The 12601-nt window shown below is 41.8% G+C and overlaps 2 protein-coding genes across 3 annotated transcripts in view; one reads left to right on the forward strand and one right to left on the reverse strand.

Annotated features, from left to right (window-relative positions):
• The window catches only part of lrrc17 (leucine rich repeat containing 17), a 33026-nt gene extending 24315 nt beyond the window's left edge, over positions 1–8711 (reverse strand). The window contains exon 1 of one of the 2 annotated variants that reach the window (XM_052034049.1): positions 8573–8711. The gene's annotated coding sequence lies outside the window, so the exon portion shown is untranslated. Of the gene's footprint in view, positions 1–7092; positions 7124–8572 lie in introns of those variants that run through there. The other variant, XM_052034050.1, reaches the window with a different exon arrangement.
• The window catches only part of LOC127580562 (dynein regulatory complex subunit 6-like), a 66917-nt gene continuing 56572 nt past the window's right edge, over positions 2257–12601 (forward strand). Inside the window, exons 1-3 of the mRNA XM_052034147.1 lie at positions 2257–2287; positions 7313–7413; positions 8503–8632. Of these exons, the coding sequence (XP_051890107.1) occupies positions 7340–7413; positions 8503–8632 (204 nt within the window). The 5' untranslated portion in view covers positions 2257–2287; positions 7313–7339. The remainder of the gene's footprint in view (positions 2288–7312; positions 7414–8502; positions 8633–12601) is intronic.

Below are 12601 nucleotides of genomic sequence, written 5' to 3' on the forward strand. Positions count from 1 at the left end.
AGATCGGCTGGTTGAGTGGTGTTGCAACAACAACCTCACACTCAACATCAGCAAGACCAAGGAATTGATTGTGGACTTTAGAAGGGGAAAGTCAGGAGAATGCACACCAGTCCTCATTGAGAGGTCTGCGGTGGAAAGGGTGAGCAGCTTCAAGTTCCTGGCAGTCAACATCTCAGAGGGTCTATCTTGGGCCCAACACATTGATGCAATCACAAAGAAGGCATGCCAGCGGCTCTACTTCATTAGGAGTTTGAGGAGATTTGGTATGTCACTAGAGACTCTTGCAAATTTCTACAGATGTACAGTGGAGAGCATTCTGAATGATTGCGTCAATGCCTAGTATGGAGGCTCCAATGCGTAGGATCGAAAGATACTGCAGAAGGTTGTAGACTCAGCCAGCTCCATCACGGGTACTATCCTCCCCACCATCGAGGACATTTTCAAGAGGCAGTGCCTCAAGAAGGCGGCATCCATCATTAAGGACACTCACCATCCAGGACATGCCATCTTCACGTTCCTACCATCAGGGAGAAGATACAGGAGCCTGAAGACCCACTCTAACATTTCAGGAACAGTTTTTTTCCCTCCACCATCAGGTTTCTGAACAGTCCATGAACCTATGAACGCTGCCTCATTATTCCTCTTTTGCACTATTTATTTATTTTTGTAACTTATAGTAATTTTTATGTCTTGCACTCAACCGATGCCGCAAAATAACAAGTTTCACAGCATATGTCAGTGATAATAAACCTGTTTTTGATATTTTTGGAAGAGAGGAGACTGACGGGACATAATTAATGTGTATAAAATTATGAGGTGCCTAAATGGAGTAAATAGAAATGATCTTTTTCCTTTGGCAGAGGGTCAAAAACCAGGGAGCATACGGTTAAGGCAATTGGATTAGAGGGGAGAGAATGAAATAATTTTCACCTGGAGAATGGTAGGTTCTGGAATTTGCTATCTGAGAGAACTTGGATGTGTACCAGAAGAATAGTGACCTTGATTTGTTACATGTGTATGTTTCCAACTTCATTTCATGCTCAGTAAAATAGTTATAAAACTAGTTAAAATTAGATTTTTTGTTTGCTTGATTACATCATTCTTGCTATATCCTCAAGATTTCATAGAAATGACTGTTGATAGCAATCAGTATTAGTATTGGTGAATCCAAACAATGGAGATCATTCAATCTTTTTAGTACCTTTCTTTGAGTTTAATGGTGAGCACTGCTGCTTTGCTTCAGACTCCAAAATCCCAGACATCAAATAAAGATAGATTAGTAGGTGGAAGTTCAGGTATTTATGTGGAAAGCCACCTTACCAGTTTTGTTGGAATTTTTTCCATCATGCAGGAGCTTTATAAGTGAAGCAAAGGCCTGTTGCATTCCTTCTGCCTTATTTAACTATTTAATTGAACCCAGTCTTTTGCAGATCCATTCCTAATCCTAGAAATCCAGGGCAATATTAAAGGCTCAGAAGCCTAGCAATCTGAATGGTCTCTCAAAAATATTTCTGCTTTCTTGCTTTTGCAGTAAGTTTTCTTTTGCTTCCTTTAGAACCCTCATTAAAGTTTTAACCATAGGTCTCAATCTCACTTTAATTAATCTCACTTGAACTTGATACTTTTGTCCACAACAACTATATTAAATGAAAGCAAATCCTAGATTCAACTAAGTCCAAACAGTAGAATTCCCACAATATTCAAATCTTGTTCATTCATCAATTATAGATCCTCGTAGGCCCTAGTGTAATCAGTTCTACCCTCTGACTTGCCATGTGTAATACTAAGAGAGATCTGCTGTTATATGAAAAGAGATAGAGCCATACAGGCACATAGCATGAAAACAGACCGACTTAATGCCGAGCATTAAAGACTCCTTTACACCAATCCCATTTTTTTATTCTCCCCACGTTAACTCCCCTAGATTCTATCACTCAACTACATATTACCAACGATTTGCACTGGCCTATTAACCTATGAACCTGCCTGTCTTTGAAATGTGGGAGGAAACCCAAGTGGTCACAAGAAGAATATGCAAACTCCACACAGACAGCACCAGAGGTCAGTATGGAACCCAGGCTGCTGGAGCTGTGAGAGACCACAATTCTACTAGCTACTCCACTTTGCTACCCAGATCTGACAATATATATATAAAATATAAATGTAAATAATTTTTCCACAATATATAAAACTCAATATTTTGAATAATTCTTTATTAACTGTTTCTATTTCAGGTGGCTGCCGAAATTTGCAAGACCTAAATTTATCTGAATGTGAAAACGTAACTGTAAGTTTCAAAACTTCTTGCTCAAATGTAATTTAATGATCTAATGTGGGGTACAGCTGCACAATCTCCAGTATCTAGCCCAACTTGCCAGAACTTAAATATGGAGGAAATTTTAACCACACCTCCTCCATTTGCTTGCTTGGTCAGAATACTGTGATCAAGTAGTTAAAATGGAGGAGCTCCAGTTCCTGCCCCATTGGCATTGACTTTGGATTTTACTGCTGCTAATGATATGGTTGAAGCAATTGCCAGATGCAGACAAAATGACGTATTTCCCACCACATCAGTGATAACCTGATTTGATTTTAATTTGGATGCCAAGCAAGGAAGCTGCACTGAGTTTTCCACAAAACCAAGTTAACCAGCTCAGAAGGACAAAGAGCTTACCCAAAGTATGTTCAAAAACTGAAAGCAGTGGCTATAACAAAGGCTATGGGACCAGACAACATCCTGGCAGTAGCACAGAAGACTTTTTTTTGCAGAACTGGCTGTGCCTCCAACCAAGCTGTTCCAGTGTGATTACAACAGTAGCATCCACCTGACAATGTTAAAAAAATTCTCAGGTATTTCCTGTGCACAAAGGTAAGACAAATCCAGTTCAGCCCATTGCTACCCCAGCAATGATGGAAGACATTTTTGACATTGCTGTTAATTGGCTGTTCATACTTCACATGTTGAGAAGGACTTCGTTCAAGGCTAATCAACTCAGTGCCAGGACATTGCTGCAGGACTTCCTCAGAACAATTACCTAGTAACAACCTTCACCTGATTCATCAATGTATTTCCTTCCAACAAATCCAAAATGTGGATGCAACCACTTTTCTGTTACACTCATGTATTCTATTTACTGAAGAATGCTAAACTGCCATTTACATATAGGCACATTCACAGAATTTCAAATCTTTCAGATTTTGAAGAAAAATTTTAATATGTCCATTATGCTATGGGGCAAATGGTTGTACATCCATCAGTGACTTCATTTTTTAAAATGCTATTGGGTGATTTTGGTAGGTGAATAGACATGCTCTTGCTTGCTATTGCAGACACCCCTCTCCCACCAAACCCTTGCTCTTGCCACTGCTTAAATACAAAATTGCAGACTACTTCAACCACTCCAAATGGGAGAGAATTACACATTCTTATAGTTTGTACAAGGAATTTCCTTTGAAGTTACTTTATCTGTTCATGCATGTAATGCATTTATGTCTTCTTGTTCTGGACAGTCAAAAGCGTAAGCAAATGCTCTACATTGACATTGATTTCCTTAATAACTCTAAAAAAAATACTTTGGGTCTTTTTTCCAGAGAAAACCTTTATCAGTTTTTCCCAGTTATTATATCCTCTCATCTTTAATAAATCTTCCCTGTAAAATCTCCAAAGTTGTGCAAGTGTGGGCAGAGGCCTGGCTCTGTAGATCAGAGTGGATGTACAACCTGGCTCCAAAGACACAGGGACCATCTTAGGCCCAGTTCAAACTCTGGGCCAGATTCCAGTTCCTGGTCCAGATCCATGTTCAGCTACATTCCCAGCTGTACAACAATGTGGTGCAGTACCATAGGGCTGTTGCTGTCTGACACAGGGGTACAATACTACTGGGTATAGATCTGTCATCATATGACAATGGGGTACAGCATTGCTAGGTATAGGTCCCTTGTTAACCTTACTATAATTTCAAAGGATTCTTTTAAAGTGCTGATCAAACATAATGGTCTGTAAGACTTTTTGAGTTACCATCCCTGCTTTGGCCTCCCTTCCAGATTTTATACTTATAAGAGATATGCATACGTATGTGAACTTGGGGGATTCCAGGATAAAGCTGCAAAATACAGTGTTTATTAAGGGAGGATATGGTGGAAATGCTACCCTGATTTAGGAGGTTAGAAGTCTTTGTTCTCTGAGAGGAAGGGGGACGGTATGAACGGCTTGCTTCAAAATAAGGCTTAGCTTTTATGTTCTTCTGGAATACTGCCTTTAGAGTTTATCTCTAAATTTAAAAGCATGCAATTTAAAGACTGCAAAACTTAAAAAAAAAAGTCACATTTCAGGAATGACTAACTGGGATTTTCAATTTATGTTTTCTTTATACTCTTTTACTTATTTAATAAGATTTCAAACAATGCCCCCGTTACAGCAGTCAGTTTGGCCCGTTGAGCCGGCACTGGTCTTATGATCTTATGTTGTACACTGGGGTTTATTGTGGCCCTGGCCACAATAGTGCTTCTGTGTCTGTGTGTGGGATGGGAGGGGGGGCCGGGGGGGGGGGGGGGGGGATAAGGGGGTCAACCAATTCTATGTTTTCCCAGGGTGCTAATAAACTCTGCATCTAGCTGTTTACTGCCTGAATCACAGAATAGTTTTTAAATGAACCAACGACTCTTTAAGAGCTGTTACATCTAATAGTATACTTCTTGACCCTATTACTCTTTCAATGCTTTATATATTGGTGCCAGGAGCAAATATTTATTACAATAAACTGATCTTGCAGAGTACTTCAAGGTCAGCCCTAGTCTATTACACCTACAATGCATGATGGACAGCAGTCTGAAAGCATTGGGACTGCATTTTCCACTCTTCCTCCCCCTTACCATGTGCCACTTTGGACTGTCTGGAGCCTGGACTTCTGATGACTGATTGCATGGCTTCTCTGGAGTTTAATTAGCGAACAGAAGACAGCTCCTGCCAAGTCTCCCTTCTCCTTTTCTCTTGCTTACTATTGTTTCCTCCATATCTCAGATTACCTACCATTTCTTCTAAACTATATTGATTCTCACCTTTATTCAGTTTCTTTATCTACAAACTCTATTGTTAAAACAATCACAATAAAACTTTAATTTCCTTAAAGATGGCAGTCCTAAAGTTTCTCAATTTTATAACTCATTGGAGGAAATAAATAATGTTAATAATTACAGTGATCAGAAATATTCCATATTCCATATACTTTTGACATAGAAGGAATCCATTTTGGTCCATCAAATCTATGCCAACTCAGAGAACAATTTCATTTACCTACAAATTTTTACCATTAGCATATTCTCTCCTAATTCCCATCAAATTCTCACAGACTCTATCACCCACCTACATTAGGAGCAATTTACAGTGGCCAATTAACCTACCAACTCGTATATCTTTGGGATGTGAGAGAAAATCAGAAGACTGAGGAAACACAGTCACAGAGATAATGTGCAAATTGCACACAGACAGCATCAGTTTGTTACAGAACACATTTGTTCTGATGTTTATAAAGGCAATCACACAATTGTGTTTTTCAATTGGACATCACTTTTAGCCAGACTGGGATGAAGGCTTTAAAAATGGATTTTACTTGTGTATTATCTTAAAAGAGAATCCATACTGTTACAATAATTTATGTTTATAAGATCATCACTTTCCGTCATTCATGGAAAGTCTTGGAAACATTTTTAAACACCATAAAACACCTGTGACACCCTGGAAATAGTGTTTGCAATTTCCTATCCATAATAGAGAAATCATTCTTTTCAACTAAGATTTTTTTTAAAGATATCTTTATTAGTCACATGTACATCGAAACACACAGTGAAATGCACTTTTTGCGTAGAATCTTCAGGGGGCAGTCTGCAAGTGTCACCAGCATTTTATAACATAATCCATGTGTCTATGCTAAAATGTCAAATAGTTTTTTTTTCACTTCCAGGAGCTGGTGTCACCAACAACCAACTATTTATTGCTTATCCCTAATATCCCTTGCACAGGTGGTGTTGAGCCACCTGCTTGAACTGTTGCAGTCTTTCTGGTGAAGGTCCTCCTATAGTGGGTAGGGAATTCCAAGATTTAGACCCAGCGAAGATGAAGGGCCAGCAGTATATATCCAAGTCAGAACAGAGCATGCCATGGAGGGGAATCTGCATGCTGTCCTTTGTCCTTTATAGTGCTGGAAGTTGCAGATGTAGGGGAGCTTCTCACAGACTAGTAAAATATTTGGATGATGTTGCCATACTCACAGAATCATATCTTTAAGTAAACATCAATGATGATACCTTATCACACCTGTATGCCTGACCCACCACAAATAGCAACACACAGGTAGAATCACGACGACATGGCCCCAAGAGTACTCAGTGTTGACTGTGGACTCCGTGAACCTCATGCCATAAAGTCAAGCATCCTCTGTGGTAAACATCAAAAGGAAGAAGCAATAGAGTAACAAGGGGCACAGAAATACTTTCTGGGTGGGGTGACTTCAGTGCCCATCAGGGAAGAATGGTGGCTCAAATAACACAACTATTGACTGAACCAGCCCAAATTTGAAGATTAAAAACTGCCAGATAGGGCTTGTGGCAGATAGTTAGAGAAGGCAACCCCCATGTTACGGCTCTTTGGGTAATGGAAATTAACCCTCACAGAATTCACAAATCACTAGCCAAAAATTTGAGGTATGGAATAAGCTTCCTTACTATCTTTAATACACAAGAAAAGGGTATAAAGGAATCATCTTCACTTGTTGGATGAGGTCCATTTCCTAAAATATTCAAATAGTGTATGACGAACCCCCTTGATTGGCACCCAGTGATCAAACTATGCATTTAGTCCCTCAACCATCAGCACACCATAGCTGCAGCAGCATTTACAAAATGCCTTGCGGCACCTGACCAAAGTTTCGTTCATAGTACCTTCCAAACCGCAACCTCTAACATCTAGGACAAGGACACAGATGCGTGGGAACACCAGAACCTTCCATTTTTTTTCCCAAATAACATATCATTCTGCCCTGGAAATTTACCACTGTTCTATCATTGTCATTGGGTTTATAAACAGAGGCTTCCTACCCAATAAGAAGATGAGAATGCCTTTATCACACAGACTGCACCAAGTCGTCACCTTCTTGAGGGCAATGAGAAATGGGAGCTATGTGCAGAGGTTGCTACCAATATACACACAAGTTAAATGAATTTTCAAAAGTATTCAAACCAGCAATAGAAATAGCATGCACGCTTACTTTGGAGTTTTTTTTAACATTTTAAATTAATTAATTTTTCCCATATTCAGGATGAATATGTGTCTACTGTGATAGAAATGTGCACATCACTTGTGTACCTGAACATGGCTTACACTACCATTAGTGATGCTACACTAAGGTCATTATCAAAGTAAGTTGTACAACTGCAATTCTTTCAGTTACTCTGGCAGTAGTTTACAACCATATCCATCTTATCTTAGACTGATAGCACCACTTCTTTAATTCACACTTCATCATAGTCCTATTTTCTTCCTTCTGTTCTATTTAAATATAACTATTAGCTGGTATCAATGAAGTATTAAATTGATTTGTTAATAGGTACATTTATATGATGAGTAAGGGATTTGCAGTGCTTTCTTCATACTGGCAAAAATTTAACAAAAATATCATCCTGGGATTATTATGATTTGATACAGGGACGATGTCAAAATGCAAATAACAATTGAGAATTGCCTTTTTAGTTTTAAACAGTGCTTTTGCTGTAGAATTACAAAACTCGCTTTCATTTCAGACTTGAGAATATGCATTTAGTGAGATTTATTCAATTTATATCATATTAACAAGACTTTGTTTTATAAAATGGTTGCATCATTTCTGAAAAAAATAATTTAAAAAAACCTAATTTAATTTTTACTAAAAAATGTGTAGGGAACTTTCGTTATTTAAAGTTAGACTCTGCATGGAAGGGAAAGGTAAAGAAATATTCTATAAATAACATTGGCATTGGGCTTAATAGTTACCAGACCTGCTCCATTCCAGATGCAAACGCTCTGGACTTCTGTTAAACATAAATGCAGGACTAGGATAGTGCATTTGTAACAAAACTGAAAACGTGTCTCCAAAACCAACTTTAAAGTCAAGTTTTGTTGCCTTATAGGTGAAAAGTTTACAATTCTTTTGCATGTTTTCATTTTTTTCTTGCCTTTAATTTGCTCTACCATTCCACAACTAATCAATAAAACAGAAAAAAAATCACAAATCTGTAAACCTGCAATACGGTTGTTTATTGTAAGCTTAAGTAGCTAACTCAAAAGACCTTCAGTGGAAACTTAACTGCATGTTTCACTGTCTTGTTTCTGATTTAATGCTGCCAAAAACTGCAGCTCATAAACTTCTAGCAAGAAAACTTTGCATGGTAGAGATCCAGATTAGCTTTCCTGTTCAGTATCTTGATGGTGCTACAACTGAAAGTCCTCTACCTTTTTTCTTTTCTTTCAAGGTTTGGTCTGAATCTACAGTACCTGAGCCTGGCATATTCAAAGAAGTTCACAAATAAAGGTTTGAATTACCTTGCCACAGGGAAGGGCTGCCACAGGCTTGTTTATCTGGACATTTCAGGTTGTACTGAGGTTGGTCTATAGAACCTTTTTGCTGTTATGAGAAGCGATATTCTTCGATGGTGGTTAACAATCCCAGTCTTGAGCAGCAGGCTGAGTAATGCAGGAAGGGGGAGGGGTATTGAACCTAGTGTGGAGTTACAGAATCCCAGGCTGCCAAAAATGATTGTTCCCTCAGGCTCCTGGCAGAATTCCAAATGGTTTTCAGCTCAGTCCAAAAAATATATAATTGGCTCAGTCAAAAAAGAATCCATGTAGTTGTTAAAGGGACATGCCTTTATTTTATCGCATTCATCATTGTCATATGCATCTATAAGCAATATTCAATACCCACTCCTGCACTTCTTCCTCCCATATCATCTACATCCAACCCCTCCCTTTTCCCTCTGCCTTCTTCTAATTTCTCTTCTCTCTGTCTTCCTCTCCCCTCCCCTTCTCTCCCTTTTCACAACTTTCTCCCTTCCTCCCTCTTTTCTTCTCTGCTCCTCTTCCCCTTGCACTCCCTTTCTTCTCCTTCCACCTCCCACCATCCTTGTCCCATCTCTCTCTCTGCTTCCCCTCTCCTCCACCATTCTCACGAGCCTCCCTCTGCTAACCTCCTCCTAAATCTCTCCTCCCTCCTATTCAGACCCTCCCTCGCATCCTCTACCCCTTCCCTTCCTCATCCCTCGCCCCTCCCCAACCCCTCTGCCACTCCTTTCCAAAACTATCCTCCCTCCCATTAACCCCCCCCACCTAATTCCCTCTCACCTTCCATAACTCCACTGTCCTCTCCACTCTTGCTCTCCCACAGTCACTCCCTTCCTCTTCATCCTGTTCCTTATCCCTCTTGGCCTCCTTCCGTCTTCTCATTCCACACGCTCACTTTCCTCACACCCTTAACTCCCCTCAAATGCATACCACAGAATCAGACCTCCCTCCTCACACTCCCACCACCTCTTTCCTCACCCCTAGCCCCATCTCCAAAGCCACTACTGCCTCCCTGTCATCCTTCCTGACTCCACCCTTCCATTCATAGCTCCTCAGCCCCATCCTCCCAACCCTTCCTCTTACTTCCAACCCCTCCCACACCTCCCACTTTAGACCCCCATCTACTCGTCCTTAGCTCCTCTCAACTCCTCTTAACCCTATCTCCCACACTCAGCCCCTCTCCCCATCCCCCTTCACCCTTACTCACCTTCAAATCCCACTTCTCAGTCCCATTCCCAATCTTCAGCCCACACCCATTCTCATCCCCATCCGTACCCTTCAACCTATATACACCCTCATCCCCTAACTTCAATCCGCATTCACCACCATCCCTTACCCCCTACCTACCCCCTAGGTTTCAACCTCTCACCTCTCCCCTTCAACCGGTTCACCTTCTCCTTCAATCTCCTCTGCCTCCCTCACCCAACCCTTCATCTCCCAACCCTAACCTCATTCCTTCCACTTCAATGCCTTACTTCTCCACCCCTTCTCACCTCCCTTTCACCCCTCCCCTTCACCCTTTCTGCACTTGACTCCCTTTTCCCCCCCTCACCATCTCACTTACTCCCCTTCGTCCCATCATCTCCCTCATCCCCTTCACCCCTCTGCCTTCATCCTGGATTCAACCTTCACCTCCCTCATCTCCCCCACCTTCATTTTCAATACGTTACCTCTCCTCACCTCCCCTTCACCCTCTTGCACCTCTACCCCCTTTAACCCCTCACTTCATCCCTTCATCTCCCTCCAACCTCTTCAGCCTGCTCTGCTTTCTCCTCTACTCTCATGCACTTTGCCTCCCACCTTAAACCCCTCACCCTTCCATTTTCCTCATTCAACCCTTCAACACCTCACCTCAAGCATGGATGTTATGGCCCCAACCCCCTCCACCTTCACACCCCATCCCCTCCCCTTCACCACCCACCCCTTCTGTACTTTACCCCTCCACCTCCACCTTCTACCCCTCCACCCCTCTGCCTTCCACCTCCAACATCCCTCCTCTCTTTTCAACCCCATCTCCTTCGCATTCACCCCTCTGCCTTCAATGATCTCCATCTTCACCCCAACAACTCCTTCACCCCTCCACATGCTCTGCTTCATCCTTCTGTCTTCACCCACATACCTTCTGCCTTTATACCTCTCCCAGCTTCACCCTCACCCCTACATTCCCCTCCTGCCTTTAACCCCACCCCTCCGCTTTGATCCTCCACCCCATCTTCACCCCATGCCCTCTGCCTTCATCCCCTCCCATCTGCACCCCCGCACCTTCTGCCTTTATAACCCTCCCACCTTACCCCCACACCATCCCATCCCCTCTATTCCCCTGCCATGTTCAACCCCACCTCCTCTGTCCTCATCCCCAACCCCTCTGCCTTCATACCCCTTCTTTCAGCCCCACACCTACTGCCTTTATAGCCCTCCTGTCTTAACCCCCACCTTCACCCACTCCTCTCCATTCGTCTCCCATCTTCAACCCCACCTCCTCCACCTTCATTCCCCTCCACATCCTCTACCTTTAATTCCCTCCCACCTTCACCCCCACACGCTCTGCCTTCACCCCTCTTGTCTTCATCCCACACCCTCCCCTTTCATCTTCCTCGTCTTCATCCCCACACACTCCACCTTCATCCCCCATACCTTCTTCCTTCACCGCCCTCCCATCTTCATCCTCACTCCTACCCCCACCTGCCTTCACCCCACCTCCACCCACCTCTAGCCTCCCAACACCCTCACCTTCAGCCTTCCCTGTAACCCACGTTCAGCCTCCCCTGCACCCTCCCCTCCTTCGGCCTCCCTCATAACCCTGCCTTCAGCCCCCATCTCCTCCCTTTCAACCCATGACTTCTCCCTTTCAATCCCCATTCTTTTTCTTCACTCCTGTTCCTTCTGTTCTGCAACTCCCCCTGCCCCCTTCGTTTTTTGTTTTTTACTTCCATTCCCTCACTTCCACCTTCACCTCCCAGCCAACTGAAGGCTCAAAGAGAAGGAAACTGAAGATGTGCCTAGAAGTAAAAAAGCCCATACCCATTTTCCGTATTTTTTTTCTGATTGGCTAATATGTTTATTTGTTGCTAAATGAAGAGCTGTGTTTACTTTCAGTGTAAACTCCAGTATTCCAGCATGAGAAATTGAGGATGCCAGTGTCTAGAATTTTTTTTCCTACAGCCCTCTTTCAAATATCCTAAGACTAGTTTGAAACTTTAGTTTCTGGTGAGCAGAATGATGCAAACCTCTCAGGAATTCAAATCACTTCATTACAGCTCACTGACTGGAGCAGAAATGGGCAGGAAGTAAGCTTCTTGACCCCTAAAGCATACTCCAAAGTCTGGTAATTTGAAATTTGTGAACAAGAACATTATACAATTCTAGTTGATGGCAGACATACTACTTTCTTGCTGGGTTTGCAAAAATTAAATAACATAATTATATAAGATGTTAAAACAAGGTAGTATGTGCTTCAATGTTTATAAACTGGTGCGGTGCTGCAGTTGATTAGATTCTCCCTCCCCCCCTCCATGTTTAATCTGACTTGCTGGTTAAGCATAATTTTCAGAAAATGACCTTGTGAAAAATGTGAAACCCTTGAACTTACAACTGTCTCTCTACCTCTTTCTCTAAGTTAGTGGAAGAAATGTCAGTAATACAAACTAATAAGGATACTTTATTAAAAAAAAAGTCCACAATGTTTTTACTTTGGTTTCTGCATGGAGACATTCCAACCCACTGACAGATTCCCCATTATAAGAATGATGCAATTCTTAAAATAGTACCAACCACTGTGACATATGATGCCTGTGTTACTTCTCTATAATTAAAAAAGAACAAATATCCAAAATAACTGTCCATTTCTCTCTGTAATTTATTTTTCACAAAGTATTTCAGATACTTGGGTTAATGGACTGTCCTTTCAGGGCTGATCAAGGCACTGTTGTCAAGCTGTGATGATCTCTCTGCAAGGTTAGTGAGCAGCCTCTAGAATTTCCATATCTCTTTCTGAGGCAAGCTTCTTTGGTG

This window comes from Pristis pectinata, chromosome 19 (assembly GCF_009764475.1).
Source record: "Pristis pectinata isolate sPriPec2 chromosome 19, sPriPec2.1.pri, whole genome shotgun sequence".
Classification (NCBI taxonomy): domain Eukaryota; kingdom Metazoa; phylum Chordata; class Chondrichthyes; order Rhinopristiformes; family Pristidae; genus Pristis; species Pristis pectinata.